Source organism: Salvelinus fontinalis, chromosome 29 (genome assembly GCF_029448725.1).
Source record: "Salvelinus fontinalis isolate EN_2023a chromosome 29, ASM2944872v1, whole genome shotgun sequence".
In the NCBI taxonomy this organism is placed as follows: Eukaryota; Metazoa; Chordata; class Actinopteri; order Salmoniformes; family Salmonidae; genus Salvelinus; species Salvelinus fontinalis.
The window spans coordinates 20,024,701-20,041,017 of record NC_074693.1 but is presented as its reverse complement, the minus strand read 5'-3'; the positions used below and the strand labels follow the sequence as shown (position 1 = coordinate 20,041,017).

Sequence of the window (16,317 nt, the reverse complement as noted above, 5' to 3'; positions counted from 1 at the left end):
ACTGTTGGTGCCATAGAAGATAATCGATCAGTATTTTCCGTTCCATTTAATAGAATTTGGCAACAGCTCAAAAATGTGTAATGGTAATTTGTATAGTCTATTTGCATAGGATACTGGATCCAAAGGTCAACAGAGAGGATTGAATGATGTTGTTCTGCATTACATTACCTTGTGCCTTTTCAACAAAGAACTTTCTTTACATTAACAAGTTACAAATATTAAAATAACTTACTTTTCTAAAAGGGAACAAAAGTCATGATGTAATTGCAAATATATTCTAATAGATTAATTTAATTATCCTGTAATAAAGGGCCCATGTGTTGTATTATCAAGAAAATAAGTACTTTACTTTCACTTCTCATACAGAGGAGAATTTTAATTAATAGTAGATATTTTATACAACTGAATAGTATATCTAACAACATTAGAAACAGGAAAACCTGGTTTTCAAGGTATTTACCCGAGCACATTGTCAGTGAAAGCAATCTGTTTTCTTCTAGCGTTGCTAAGCTTTGGAAGCTGGAAACCGTTCAGGCTTTTACAGTCCTTAAAATTGGGTCTGGAGCCGGAGAGGAAACACCAGTATCCTGTATATACAACTTCTGTCTGTCTGGAAAAAGAGGCAGAGCAAATGGAAAGCAAGCTGTGGCGGCCAGGAATCAATCTCATCTGAAAACAGTGAAAATATACACAACCAACACATTGTTGAATGTGTAGATTTAACTTATTAATGTTCCAATTTAAAAATAGTTTAACAATGTGCTCTCTTAAAAAATAAATTACACTGAATATTCCCATCGTGATGAAGAGAACATTATGTATGAAATAAAAGGGGACATGTTTACTAGTTTGGGACCCTAGGGAAAACTTGACCTGAGCGAACATCCTAAACACACACATCAAGTCTAATGTTAATCATTATCGACTATAGAACTAATCCTGTGCTGGAACAGGAGCTTGGGATGATGAAAACAAGTTTTTGAAGCCCTAATATATATAAAAAAAAAAATATTGAACCTTTATTTAACTAGGTAAGTCAGTTAAGAACTTATTTTCATCTACAATGACGGCCTTCACCGGCCAAACCCGGACGACGCTGGGCCAATTGTGAGCCGCCCTATGGGACTTCCAATCATGGCCAGTTGTGATACAGCCTGGAATCAAATCAGGGTGTCTGTAGTGACGCCTCTAGCACTGAGATGCAGTGTCTTAGACCGCTGAGCCACAAACACCACCACAGAACCATGGTGTCTGTAGTGACGCCTCTAGCACTGAGATGCAGTGTCTTAGACCGCTGAGCCACAAACACCACCACAGAACCATGGTGTCTGTAGTGACGCCTCTAGCACTGAGATGCAGTGTCTTAGACCGCTGAGCCACAAACACCACCACAGAACCATGGTGTCTGTAGTGACGCCTCTAGCACTGAGATGCAGTGTCTTAGACCGCTGAGCCACAAACACCACCACAGAACCAGGGTGTCTGTAGTGACGCCTCTAGCACTGAGATGCAGTGTCTTAGACCGCTGAGCCACAAACACCACCACAGAACCAGGGTGTCTGTAGTGACGCCTCTAGCACTGAGATGCAGTGTCTTAGACCGCTGAGCCACAAACACCACCACAGAACCAGGGTGTCTGTAGTGACGCCTCTAGCACTGAGATGCAGTGTCTTAGACCGCTGAGCCACAAACACCACCACAGAACCAGGGTGTCTGTAGTGACGCCTCTAGCACTGAGATGCAGTGTCTTAGACCGCTGAGCCACTCGGGAGCCCATATATGATACATGTAGCAGACTACAGTACTTTCCACTCCATCTAATGGAAGAATAGAATTACTGCAGGGGGAATTGAACCACTTTGGTCTACTACAAAGGCAAACGAAAAGGGTTCTGATATGTTCCATGACAAATATACATTATTTAAGCCTATAGTTTGATAATGACAGGGTTGATGGGAAATTTTATCACGCAATCCAGTCTCTCTACAAAGCACTAACTGCCTGTGTGTTAATCAACATGGTACAGATTGGTTTCCCCCATCCTTGGGTGTAAAACAAGGAGATGCCTTATCACAGACTCTGTTTGCTATGTTCATGAATGATTTGGCAAAATAAATTAAATAGTAAAATATGATGACATTTTAACTATCCTCTTATATGCTGGTGATATTATTTTAATGGCAGAAACTGAACAAGACCTGCAGAAAATGGTATTATGTACAGTCAATTGGTGCAAAAGATGGAGACGCATGATCAATCAGAAAAACTAACAGATATTGCATTTTAGAAAACCGGGTACCAAGAGAAGTGTTTTTCAGGTGTGTTTTGGTGAAGAAATGCAAGGTTACTAGCAATTATAAATATTTGGGTCTTTATTTTGATGAACATATGACCTTTCTATATGGCACATCTGCCCTGGCCGACTCAGCAAGTAGAGCTCTTGGAGTTATAGGCAAAACAAAACCACTCAAAGATATTGGTTACACTACATATTCCAAACTGTATCAGACATGCATGTGTCCTGTTCTGGACTCTTCAGCAGGAGTGTGGGGTGCTAAGAGGTATCTCAAAAATTAACACGTCCATAACAGAGCAGTACGTTTTTTTTTTTTTTTTAGGTATCCACAAGTGTGCACCTATACTGGAAATAACTGGGACATGAGCTGGGAATCCTGTGAGGTGAGATGGAAGGCGTGTATGGTGAGACATTGGAATAGACTATTGGACATGCCAATTGCCAGAATAGCCAGCAGCGTTTTTCAATGAGATCTCAACATAGGGGGAGCCTGGTCAACTGAAATGTCTGACATTTTCCAACAGTCTGACTGTGAACAGTTGTACGAAAACCAAATGAAGTGAGACATAGATGCTATTAAAAAACAACTGATGATGCAATATGAAAATAAATAAGTGGAGATTAATCATAAACCTTTTCATTAAGGGGGAATTTGTGTGTGAGAAATATAATGTACAACCTCCGAAAAGCAAGAGATCGCTATGTAAGATCAGGGATATTGCCTCTGGGTATTGAAACAGCTAAGATCAGGGATATTGTCTCTGCGTATTGAAACAGCTAAGATCAGGGATATTGTCTCTGCGTATTGAAACAGCTAAGATCAGGGATATTGCCTCTGCGTATTGAAACAGCTAAGATCAGGGATATTGTCTCTGCGTATTGAAACAGCTAAGATCAGGGATATTGTCTCTGCGTATTGAAACAGGTCGGTATTGTGGTGAAATGGAAGTGGAAACACTATGTAACCATTGTGACCTCAATGAAATAGAGAATTCTATTAATTTGATCATCTATGGCCCTTTCTACCACGATATGCACGTGTCCTTATTCCAGAAAGCCCACCAAATATACCCTGGCATTATGTGGCTCAGCCATGAGGAGAAAGCCCACCAGATATACCCTGGCAGTATGTGGCTGAGCCATGAGGAGAAACTGTCCATTGTGTATTTCCGTTTGTGGAATCTTTTGATAAAGCCTGGAATAAAAGAAAAACAGTGACCGATAATTAAATTATAAAAATATTTTCCAAATGGCACATGCATATATAGGTTGTGTGCTGGCCTGCCTCCCATTTGAATCTTCTCTTTGTGCCAGACTGGGTTCAAAGGCCTTTCTTTACATTTTTCTGTATTTATTTGTATGATTTTCCCTGCTTTAGTGATATAATTATGTTTTATTTAACTAGGCAAGTCAGTTAAGAACAAATTCTTATTTACGATGGCAGCCTACCCCTGCCAAACCCTAACGATACTTGGCCAATTGTGTGCCACCCTATGGGACTCCCAATCACAGCCAGTTGTGATACAGCCTGGAATCGAACCAGGGTCTGTAGTGACGCCTCTAGCACTGAGATGCAGTGCCTTAGACCGTTGCGCCACCTGGGAGCCCTGTTTGTTTACTCCTTGGAAAATCTTATTTACTATCGATTTATTTTTCAGTCTTTATGCAGTGCGCACTGCACAGAACACCAGAATAATTATTACTGAATTATCGTAATGTTTGTTTGTGTCTCAATTAATCCTGTAAGGGATAGGTTGCCAACTGGCAATTTGACACAAAAATAAAATGTCAGTAATTCATACTGTAAGTTCAAATCTTTTTTCTTTACTGACAACCAGGCCAATTATGGCGACATTAAAAAACAAAACATTCAATAATTTTAAATAAAATGATATGATTTGGACACGAGCTCACTGGAGCCAAGTGCCAGCACCTCAAATTACTGCTTGAGCTCCTGTTCCTCTTATAGAATATTATCTTGAAAAGTATTGTAGAGCTCCTGTATCCAAGTCAAGCACTGAGAACATACATTATTATAATAAAAATAATCTAATAATTACATTAGAAAAATGTAAAAACACAACCAAATTCAGACATCTCACGAACAAACTGGACATTCAACTTAAAATCAAAAGCATAAAAAAGCTAATGTTAATTATTGTTAGTCAATCTGTTCATTCTTCACAATAATTATGGTAATGTTTGTACACTTTTTAGCATCAACTTTATGCTAAGATTTAATTAAGTAATTATCCATTAGCTTTTAAAATACAAAAAACATTTAAGTTTAGCAGTGATAATACTTCCCTTATAGAGGGATTTGTAATAGCTGTACTAGTACATCTTTAGGCTTGTCGTTTTCAACTGCGCAGGGGAGAAGTGTACAGCTTCACTGTTCCCCATCATGTCGGCACATCTAGTCCATGCAGATTCAATATGCTGGCATGCACTAGAACATAGAAGAGTTTTCATTCAAGTCCCCAGATCCATAGTCTCAAACCATTTTTTGAATTCCATGGAATTAAATTGGAATGCTGTTCTCAGGGTGAAATGTTTTGGAATGATAAGTCAGTGGAAGGTAGATCGTTGGTGTGTCGCTAGCTGCGCTGCAGGCCTAGATCAGTCTCTTTCAGCTGGGGCAGAAGGTGCAGTGCAGGCCCCCTGTGAGGTCTGATACAGTCCCTTCCCTCACCAGGCTCTGGAGGAGAGCCCTCTCACGGTCCACGTTGTGCATGTTCTGCTCCAGCATAGCCGTCATGGGTATATTGTCATAGTAATGCAGGGGCATCTCCTTCTGGCTGAGGTTGTAACCAAAGCCTGCTAGGCTGACCTCGTCACACAGGTAGGTGGCCAGGTTGAGGGCTGAGATGCCCATGGTGGGCACGTTCTGCACAAAGAGGAGAGCAAACAATGTCAACAAGGTATAGAGGACAGTGAATACAAAATGTATTTGAAAACAGGCACGGCCCTTTCCTGGGCCAAAGAAACATGTGCTCCAGGTAAAGATTGCTGCTGGTTGCTAGCAGAACAATCAGTTTACAGAAAAGGCATTGACACATTTTTTACACCCACAATTTGAACAGTCAATATTGAGTCTCCTTAATCTTGCCAGGGGATGGCAAAGATAAACATTCTACCAACTGGGATGAGTATGTGCATAGAATGTCCGACTAGTAGAGAACTCTTCCAAAACGGCCCATTATGTCTATACATCAAAGCTTTTTTTTTATTATTATTGTTCCTTTAATTTCAGTTTAGTTAGGGTATGAAAATGTTTTGCAAGTCTTCAGTGTAATGGTGTAATGTGCGCTGTTTAACTGGTGAAAGGTTGTCTGACCTGGTCCCAGCCCCAGAGGCGTTGCTGTGGGGAGGGGTAGGCTAACAGGTCCATCGCCATCTGCCTGATGATCTCCAGATTCAACAAACGGAACTTTGATAGGTCTACTGGAATCTTCTCTGGCACTTTCTGCCAGAAAAACAGCCAGTCCCAAAGGGACTGAAACAAAAACAAATCTAATGTTAGGTAAAGTAGTAGGCAGTGTCTGAATTTGCATTTCAAATCGCTCAGCAATGTCTGTACATTACCTGATTTCATTCCCTTTTTCTTTAAATTAATATTTTGTTCATGTTTCTGGTGGTGGGCTTTACAACTCACAACTCTCTGTCTGTTGATCATTGCTCTGATCCAATTGAAGTCTACAGCCTTGTAGACCACCGCCACAAACTGCAGCTCAGGGTCCACATCTTCCCAGACCTTGGGGCTTCCCTCTGGGTAGCTCATCCGGATGGAGGTCCGGTTCCCCACGTCTTTACTGTAGTTCCTCATAGGACCACTATTTAGCCTGTGGCGCAGTGAACAGAATGTCAACGTGACACAGGTCCACTCATGTAACCATTCGCTCTTTGGATGAATCAACAATGATATACTATAACAGTTCTACCCTTCTTACTTAGAAATGTTATCATTATAGTGATGACTTCTGTTCCACAGAAAGTCTCATCCTGTTGATAAGCGGCAGGTAACCTGACGGTTAGAGAGGCGAGCCAGCAACCAGAGGGTTGCTAGTTCAAATTCTGGGTCCAAAGCGGAAAATCTACCGGGAAGTGAGCTGGCAACCTGAGGGTTACTGGTATCAAATGCTAGATGCCATTGCCTACCATTGTACCCTTGAGTAAAGCACTTAACCCCCCACAACAACTGCTCCCCGGGTGCCTAGTGTGGCAGCCCTCCACACCTCCAAAGCCTGTATATGTACATGTTATGTGTGTCTTACGGAGGGGTTGGGTTAAAAGCAGAAGTCATTTCGGTTGGACCTTGCATGCATTTGACCAATAAAGTTACCTTAATCTTAATGTGTGACAATAAAAAAAACAATAAACCTGGTCAAAGGTGAATTCACTGCCTGGTCTAGAGATGAGCCATTTGAAAATCCAGGTACACAAAGCAGGTGTAGTCTCACCTAATGACAACATCAAACTGGTCAAGCAGGGTGCCCAGCTCAAGGCCACGGAGGATTCCTCCATTTCCCATGACCACACAGCGTCTGCACTCTTTCTTCAGCTGCTCTGGTTGAGCAGGGAGGAGGTTGAGAACATCCTTCAGTTTGCCATGCATGTCATGGAACCCGAATGGTGGAGGGTACTTGAACATCTCTGGAGTCAGCAGTGTGTCCCGCCACAGGAAAGGATCAGTCACATGACTAGAAATCTGGAGCCTTGCTTCTACTCCCTTTCTGGCAAAGGCTGGTCTGCACTGGTTCGAAAGAACACCCCGTACAAAAGAGTGCACAAGCTGGAAAGATCATATAATTGTATCAAATGCACCACTATAAATAAACACATTAAAAGGAGCTATCTACAATTGATAAATACATTTTTTGGACTTTTCAATTCATGATAACGACGCATTGATTCTTGAAGAATATAACTTATAAATGCCTCATGAGCTTAGCTCAACTGTACTATACACCCCATCAGAACTCAAAATATAAGCTTTGTTTATAAACAATGAAGTAATAAAACAATGTAATTGTAAACAAATACGGTATAGCCTCAAAACATGGTTAAAACTATAATTTTACAACATGAATGGTTAGTCCTTGCACCCATAGCCTGTCTATGAATTTGAGGGTGGTTACATTTCTCCAGCCCCATCCCTGTGTTGTTATTGTTTGAACAGCAGATTATCCCTTTAATTTGGGGTTCCTGAAGTAGCGCAGCTGTCTAAGGCACTGCATCTCAGTGCAAGAGGCGTCATTACAGTCCTTGGTTCGTATCCAGCCTGTATCACATCCGGACGTGATTGGGAGTCCCATAGGGCGGCACACAATTGGCCCAGCGTCGTCCGGGTTTGGCGTCATTGTAAATAAGAATTTGTTCTTAACTGACTTGCCTAGTTAAAAAAAAAAAAAACGAAAGTCATCGCTGAACATTTACAAACATAGATGAAGAGCCTTACCTTTCGGTGGTTGGGATCCACGTGCCATGCCAAAGGCATCTGTGATTCAGTATCAAACCAATTAAGGGTTACAACTGCCAGTAAGATCATCAACCCAAGGACCATCAAGGGCAACAACAAACGTCTGCAAGAATAATATGTTCACTGTTACACTATCCATCAAGAACAATGCTTCTTTATATATAATATCATACATGATCATGACGTAATTCCTCCAGGACAAGTTATGTACAGTGTGCTTCTGAGCCAGGTAAGGAAATTAAGCTAGTATTTCTAAACAAATTTGTGGCCGCATGATGAAATGCCCATGAGCTCATTCCTGACACAGGGACATGCAAGCACCTGGAGTAGCCTAATAATAACTGAGTAACAACGTAATGAGTCATCAAGCAGGCAGTTGGAACTCTGTAAAACAGGGTTTCAATAGTGTCTTCATTTAGCTACTGATTATTAATAAATAGAGTGAACTAACTAATAATATGTACCTGTTGGAGCCACAGCGCTTTGAAATCCTCATCTTGTTGTTGTCAGGAAGTTAATGTGCCTCCCTCTGTCCTTAGCGCTGATTAGCCTGTTCCTCATGTGACAGTTCCTACACCCAGTGGCAGGTCAAAGATAATTCAGCACAGCCAAGCCAAAACAGTACAGTATGTGTATGGGGTAAATCCATTTGAATTCAATCACTTTTTGAAAGCATCCCTTTGAATTTGAACGAAAGCTTCCATACACATTTGCCCATTGTAGAAGTGCTCAGAAGGTGACTCTTTGGACCTCAATGCAAAAACATTCAAGAGATAAAGGGGCTCAAAGTTGACCTATTTTGCATACCCCACCATACCATCTGACATCCATGTCTTCATCACTGGAAAAAATAAACGGTTCAGATTTATATAATTTAAAAGTTTACAAACAACGTTATCCAACTATTTTATTATATTTTAAAATATATATTTTTTTATAAAAATGTTTTTTTAATATCAAAAAATGCATAAACGTTGATTTTTTTCCCATATTCGCATATGCTGTAGCTTAAACCCTATTTAAAAATCAGCTGAGGTTTTTGTGTTGTGCCTGCCGTCGGTTGAGACAACATCCTCTTGAATACAGGGTGGGTGTCATGTTTTGGCTGATAAAATGTACTAAAATGGGAATACAACTGAAAAAAAATATATACTTTCAAATTGTACCACAAAGATGGTTGGAGGTCCACACATAACAGAATGTTGACTTGAAGGAACATGTTTAAATTATACTGTCAATACTCCATAGGAAAAATATTGAAATATTGATAATAGACCATAAGTTTACATTCGACAGTGGGTGGACCAGCGGCCATCTTTATGCTAGAGATTACACGTAAAACGGTCCATTCAATTTCAATGGTGTACCAGCTAAATTGCAGTGGTCTGAAGGGATAAGTCCATTCTATTAATTACATTTATATGATTGAAATGACACTATATTGGATCACTCCAACATGGTATCCTTCTATTCGGCAGGATACATTCCGAGTAAGACTGTCAGATTAGTCCTGTGCAGCGGGTAGTACTGCGGCTCAGTGCCGCCACACTCCTTCCACCTCTTCCTCTTCACGGCTCATTACAGAGAGGAATTCACTTGGTAAGAGCTCTATGTTAGAGTGTACAGTGCATTCGGAAAGTATTCAGACCCCTTGACTTTTTTTACATTTTGTTATGTTACAGCCTTATTCTAAAATTGATTAAATTGTTTTCTCCCCCTCTTCAATCTATCTACACACAATACCGGATAATTTAAAAGCAAAAACAGGTTTAGACAATTTTGCAAATGTATAAAAAAAAACGGAAATATCATATTTACATAACTATTCTGACCCTTTACTCAGTACTTTGTTGAAGCACCTTAAGCAGTGATTAGAACCTCGAGTCTTCTTGGGTATGACACTACAAAATTGGAACACCTGTATTTGGGGAGTTTCTCCCATTCTTCTCTGCAGATCCTCTAAGCTCTGTCAGGTTGGATGGGGAGCGTCGCTGCACAGCTATTGTCAGGTCTCTCCAGAGATGTTCGATCGGGTTCAAGTCCGGGCTCTGGCTGGGGCACTCAGGACATTCAGAGACTTGTCCCTAAGCCACTCCTACTTTGTCTTGGCTGTGTGCTTAGGGTCGTTGTCCTGTTAGAAGGTAAACCTTTGCCCCAGTCTGAAGTCCTGAGCTCTCTGGAGCAGGCTTTAATCAAATCAAAGTTTATTTGTCACGTGCGCCGAATTGGGTGGTGGGACACAATGCAAATAGTCTGGGTAGCCATTTGATTACATGTTCATGAGTCTTATGGCTTGGGGACCAAAAGGCTTCTGTTGAATAGCATTTTGGTCCTAGACTTGGCTCTCCGGTACCGCTTGCCATGCGGTAGCAGAGAGAACAGTCTATGACTGGGGTCTTTGACAATTTTTAGGGCCTTCCTCTGACACCACCTGGTGTAGAGGTTCTGGGTGGCACGCACACCCCTGTAGTGCCTCACGGTCGGAGGCAGTAATGCAACCAGTCAGGATGCTCTCGATGTTGCAGCTGTAGAAACTTTTGAGAATCTGAGGACCCATGCCAAATCTTTTCAGTCTCCTGAGGGGGAAAAGGTTTTGTCATACCCTCTTCACGACTGTCTTGGTGTGCTTGGACCATGTTAGTTTGTTGGTGATGTGGACGCCAAGGAACTTGAAGCTCTCAACCTGCTCCACTACAGCCCCGTCGATGAGAATGGGGGCGTGCTCGGTCCTCCTTTTCCTGTAGTCCACAATCTCCTTTGTCTTGATCACGTTGTTATTCTGGCACCACCCGGCCAGGTCTCTGACCTCCCTATAGGCTGTCTCATCGTTGTCAGTGATCAGGCCTACCACTGTTGTTTCCTCTGCAAACTTAATGATGGTGTTGGAGTTGTGCTTGGCCATGCAGTCGTGGGTGAACAGGGAGTACAGGAGGTGACTGAGCACGCACCCCTTAGGGGCTCCAATGTTGAGGATCAGCGTGGCAGATGTGTTGCTACCTACCCTCACCACCTGGGGGCGGCCCGTCAGGAAGTCCAGGATCCAGTTGCAGAGGGAGGTGTTTAGTCCCAGGATCCTTAGCTTAGTGATGAACTTTGAGGGCACTATGATGTTGAACGCTGAGCTATAGTCAATGAATAGCATTCTCACGTAGGTGTTCCTTTTGTCCAGGTGGGAAAGGGCAGTGTGGAGTGCAATAGAGATTGCATCATCTGTGGATCTGTTAGAGCGGTATGCAAATTGGAGTGGGTCTAGGGTTTATGGGACAATGGTGTTACTGTGAGCCATTACCAGCCTTTCAAAGCACTTCATGGCTACGGACGTGACTGCTACGGGTCTGTAGTCATTTAGGCAGGTTACCTTAGTGATCTTGATCTACATATTGGAGTGATCCAATAGCTCACATACGTAACCTTCGTTCTCCTGTATTCAATAGCATGTTGTCTCAACTGATGGTGGGAACGACACAAAAAACCTCAGATGCAGTCCAAACACGTTCATTTTACTTCCTTTACACACTTTTCCTCAGGGGAATCCCCATCGAAAATGGATGCTGTTGGATTGCCATCTTAAGTGGAGGCCCAATTCACAAACGTTGACCCCTCTGCCCTCGATTTAGTTTGAGGAAGCGAGTGAAGAACTTTGATCAAGTGTGGGGTTGATATGACCCAAAATTCAATGCAAACATGTCCAATTTAAATCAACATAGCTGCATTTTCGGCATGTGAGAACAAAATGACTCAAGCTTGCTAAAACATATATATAAACCCATTTCTGTGTTTACAAACATTGCAGCACGAGGGAGATGCGCGCAAGTTGATGGCAGAACAAGAGTTCTTATAGAACACCAGCAAAAAAAGCCTCTATTTACATGTTGCTTATGCGTGCATTTCACACCACTTTTGGATTATAATTGCATTTTAAGGCTCGTATGAATGTCCTATTTAATATAATGTTTGTGTCATCATCGCAAATCAACTGCATTATACTTTTAAAAACACTTCAACCTCAACCAGCAAAATGGCTCTTGGTATAGCTTTTGCTACAGCCTATATCAATGAGTGTTAGCATCTGGCTAACAACTTCTGCATCCAAAAGTTATTTTGCAAAGAGCACAACCAAATTCCTTAGCAACTGTTCAAGAAAGAAAAACAACATAATTGTAAGCATAAGGAAAAAAAGTTGTGTTTAAATTAACACAAGTCTAGATTAAAGTTATGTTGAATGGGCGAGGATGGCGATGGCCTTCTTACTGCCACCAAGAGTCGCGCACATCTGTGCGTGACGTCAGTGTGTCGTGTACTGGAAAGGGTCAATATAGATTACATTGATTTTAGCGTTGGTAAATGCGAAATTGGCGTAGTCTCGTAGTGAGGAGCCTATAAAAACGTTGCTAGCTTCATAAACATATGTGGGGGGGGGGTTCTGAAATGTATTGGAATAAATGACCAAGCTATAAAACTAGCTAGCCAGCTATGGGTAACTGTAGCTAGCTACCTGACAGGAGTGCAAGCTACGTTAGGCTGCTAGGTATATTTTTAAACTCAACTTCAAGACTTCCACCAAGGACGTTGCCTCTCCGATCATCACTCTCCCTCGCTTGGGTAAGCGACATTTTAGGTACACTCGGATGTGACGATATAAAACGTCATTCAGGGGATGAGGGTTCAGGGCCGAGGGCTCTTTGCGTTTGGACTGTAGCGATGTAAAGTAGGGTCAAGTGCTTTCAATAATTGTGAACTTGAAAAAAAAAAACATGACGTCAGTGATAGTCAGGTCGGAAAATTGGAGATCTAGAAAGAACATAGCTGGTAAAGAAATTATTATAAGCCAGCTGGCTGACGATACTACACTTTTTCTGAAAACGCTAACCAAATTCCCATATCGATCAATATCTTAACATTAATAAATGTGAACTCATGGCTGTCAAAGATTGTGTGACACCTACATATTATGGTATTCCAGTAAAATAATAATTTACCTATTTAGGCATAACCATTACAAAGGATCAGAAGTCTAGAAGCTTACTACATTTTAACCCTCTTATTAAAAAACCCCAGAAGAAGCTAAATCAATGGCTAGAGGGACTTATCTTTAAAAGGTAGAGTCCGCATAACCAAGGCTGAAGGTATCTCTAGGCTAACATATGGTGCTCTATCTTTATATCTTGACAGTAAAATAAGCAAGGAGATAGACCAGATGCTTTTCAACTTTCTGTGGAGAAACCGTACCCATTACATTAGGAAAACTGTTGTAATGAACACTTATGAGAATGGTGGGATGAATTTGGACTGGACTTTACTACCTTAAATAATATTTTTAAGATCAATTGGATAAAACAATTCCTAAGAAGACTCATTTCTATCTGGAATTTTATTCCTCATCATGTCTTCTCTACTTTTGGTGGCCTTACCTTCATGTTGTTTTGCAATTATAATATTGACAAAGTTCCAGTGAAACTTTCTGCTTTTCATCGGCAGGTTTTCTTGTCATGGTCCTTAATTTATAAACACAATTTTTCTCCACACAGATATTATAAATGGAATAATAGGGATATATTGTATAAAAACACTTCTTTGTTTTTAGAATATTGGTTCTGAAATAATATCTTATTGGTGAGCCAACTGGTAAATGCAGAGGGTCTTTTACTCAGTTATAAGGAATTCTTATCACTTTACAAGGTCCCTGTAACACCTAAAGATTTTGCAATTGTTTTAGATGCCATTCCCTCAGGTGTTGCTCTATTAGTCAGGAACGTGTCAAGACCTGACCCTACCTTCTATTGACCCTGTTGACTCATCAGTAGGAAAGATTTGTTTCTCTTTTGGTCCATTCAACAACAGAGCGATACGAACCTTGTTTCAGCAGGATGTTGTAACTATACCTTATGTCATGCCTTATTGGAATGGATTTATTGATAATATCTGTTGGGGGAAAAGTTTGGATGTTGCCACACACATACATACTTGTTAACAAAATTAAGGAAGTTTCCTTTAAAAATATTCATAAATATTATCCTGCCAACCACTATATGAAGAAGTTTAAGGAAAACATCAACTCAAATTGCTCCTTTTGTAATGACCACCCAGAAACAGTGTTGCTTCTTTTTTGGCATTGTATTCATGTAAGAAAACTGTGGCAAGACATCAGTAGATTTATAATTGAACACTTTTATGAAGGTCTTGGATTCTTTACCTACGATAGGAATAAGCTGAAACATTTTTATGTAATTAATTTCATTATATTCACAAATGTAAATGTACAAACAAAAAAACACACTTTCTTACACTACAAAAACAACTATTTTAAGACAATTAAATACTCTACTAACAAAAAAGCTGTTAGAATTATAAGTTTATGTATGTCCCTTACGTTATTTGTGTAATGTGATATTGTACCCCCTAGCTCATTTGTCCATTGTATATAATCTATATATACACTTGTGTTCCCTCATGTACTCTCTGTATTGATTTGTTGTTAATGAAAAAAATAAATGAAAAAAAAGAGAGAGAAAGATGCCTCAGGTTCCGAGTTGGATTTTCAAGTCGATGACCATTCAAAACGATTTTCCCCAGTCAGGGCTTGTTTTTTCCGAGTTACCGGCGTAAACATACGATTATATAAACAAATAAGAGTTTGTTTTTAGACGTTGAAGGTTTACATTTGTATTTATTTAAATGCTTTTCTAAATCGTTAGACAACCCTGTTGTAAGCTTTTTAATGATAGCAAACTCAACCGTTTAGCTATATTTTCCAGTGATGAAGTAGACATAGATGTCTCATGGTATGGCGGTGTATGCAAAATAAGTCAAATGAACACCTTTAACTAGTCCTGAATGTTTTGGCACAATGTCAAAAAACAATTGAATTCCAATGGATTTAACCTATGGCTTGACAGTTGGCTAGCTACTGAAGCCCATAGCTAGATAGCTAACGTTAACGCCCTAAAGATATGTCTGGGAAGATCACATAACGTTACATAGGAATAGAAAAAGTCCAAAATCGAAGGCAACGTGTTATTTTGACACAAACGGTTACGCGCTAGCTAATGTTAGCTAGCTTTTATCATATTATCACCAGCAAGCGAACGTTGGATGCTTATTTAGCCAGCTACTGTAACTACTTACCCATCAGCGGACGTTTATATGCAGTCATCTTGACAGTACAATTAATGTTCGTTATCTGACGATATTTTATTTGATGTAGCCAGCAACAGTAACGTTGATAATCATGGAAGGGACGTGGTTGTCACTAGTATCCACAAAGTCATAATTATGACTAAACCCCGTCTATTTCTACAATGTATCTTCTTAAAACCTGGTTTTAAAGATAAGCCAAATCACACTGCTCGCATTATGTCTAACCGTAAATTTACCCCAAAAAGCAGGGTTTTCATACATTTTTACGACAGCCAATATAGCTACTTTGTAGCTGTGGTAACTAGTAACGGCCAAGGGACGTCGTACTAATCTGAATAACCAATGAGCGGCGAGCAGATTCATAATTGCTTCCGGTACGTGACCTATCCTTCAAATTAAAAGACCACCCATAGCTTCTTATTATAACTCAGTGACCCAGAGTGGATGGTCAGTGGATGTACTCACTTTCATATAATAATAACCTAATAATAATAATTGTAATAACAACCTCTGGCAGTCTCTATGGGGGTGCCACAGGGTTCAATTCTCGGGCAGACTCTTCTCTGTATACATCAATGATGTCTCTTTTGCTGCTGGTGAGTCTCTGATCCACCTCTACGCAGACGACACCCTTCTGTATACTTCTGGCCCTTTGGACACTGTTAACTAACCTCCAGACGAGCTTCAATGCCATACAACTCTCCTTCCGTGGCCTCCAACTACTCTTAAATGCAAGTAAAACTAAATACATGCTCTTCAACCGATCACTGCCCGCACCTGCCCGTTCGCCCAGCATCACTACTCTGGACGGCTCCGACTTAAAATATGTGGACAACTACAAATACCTAGGTGTCTGGTTAGACTGTAAACTCTCCTTCCAGGCTCACATTAAGTATCTCCAATCCAAAATTAAATCTAGAATCTGCTTCCTATTTCACAACAAAGCATCCTTCACTCATGCTGCCAAACATACCCTTGTAAAACTGACCATCCTACCAATCCTCGACTTCGGCGATGTCATTTACAAAATAGCCTCCAACACTCTACTCATCAAATTGGATGCAGTCTATCACAGTGCCATCCGTTTTGTCACCAAAGCCCCATATACTACCCACCACTGCGACTTGTACGATCTCGTTGGCTGACCCTCGCTTCATACTCGTCGCCAAACCCACTGGCTCCAGGTCATCTACAAGTCTCTGCTAGGTAAAGCCCCGCCTTATCTCAGCTCACTGGTCACCATAGCAGCACCCACTCATTGCACACGCTCCAGCAGGTATATCTCACTGGTCACCCCCAAAGCCAATTCCTCATTTGGCTGCCTTTCCTTCCAGTTCTCTGCTGCCAATGACTGGAACGAACTGCAAAAATCACTGAAGCTGGAGACTCATATCTCCCTCACTAG

The 16,317-nt window shown here is 40.8% G+C and overlaps 1 protein-coding gene across 1 annotated transcript; it reads right to left on the bottom strand.

Moving 5' to 3' along the window:
* Positions 1-2,354: 2,354 nt before the first annotated feature.
* Positions 2,355-15,243, bottom strand: st3gal5 (ST3 beta-galactoside alpha-2,3-sialyltransferase 5). Its single transcript, XM_055888557.1, has 7 exons — positions 14,901-15,243; positions 8,240-8,346; positions 7,755-7,878; positions 6,757-7,088; positions 5,952-6,138; positions 5,634-5,792; positions 2,355-5,183 (listed from the first exon to the last, which is right to left on the bottom strand). Exons 2-7 carry the CDS (start codon positions 8,269-8,271, stop codon positions 4,926-4,928), a joined length of 1,092 nt encoding a protein of 363 aa, XP_055744532.1. The 5' UTR covers positions 8,272-8,346; positions 14,901-15,243; the 3' UTR covers positions 2,355-4,925.
* Positions 15,244-16,317: the final 1,074 nt, after the last annotated feature.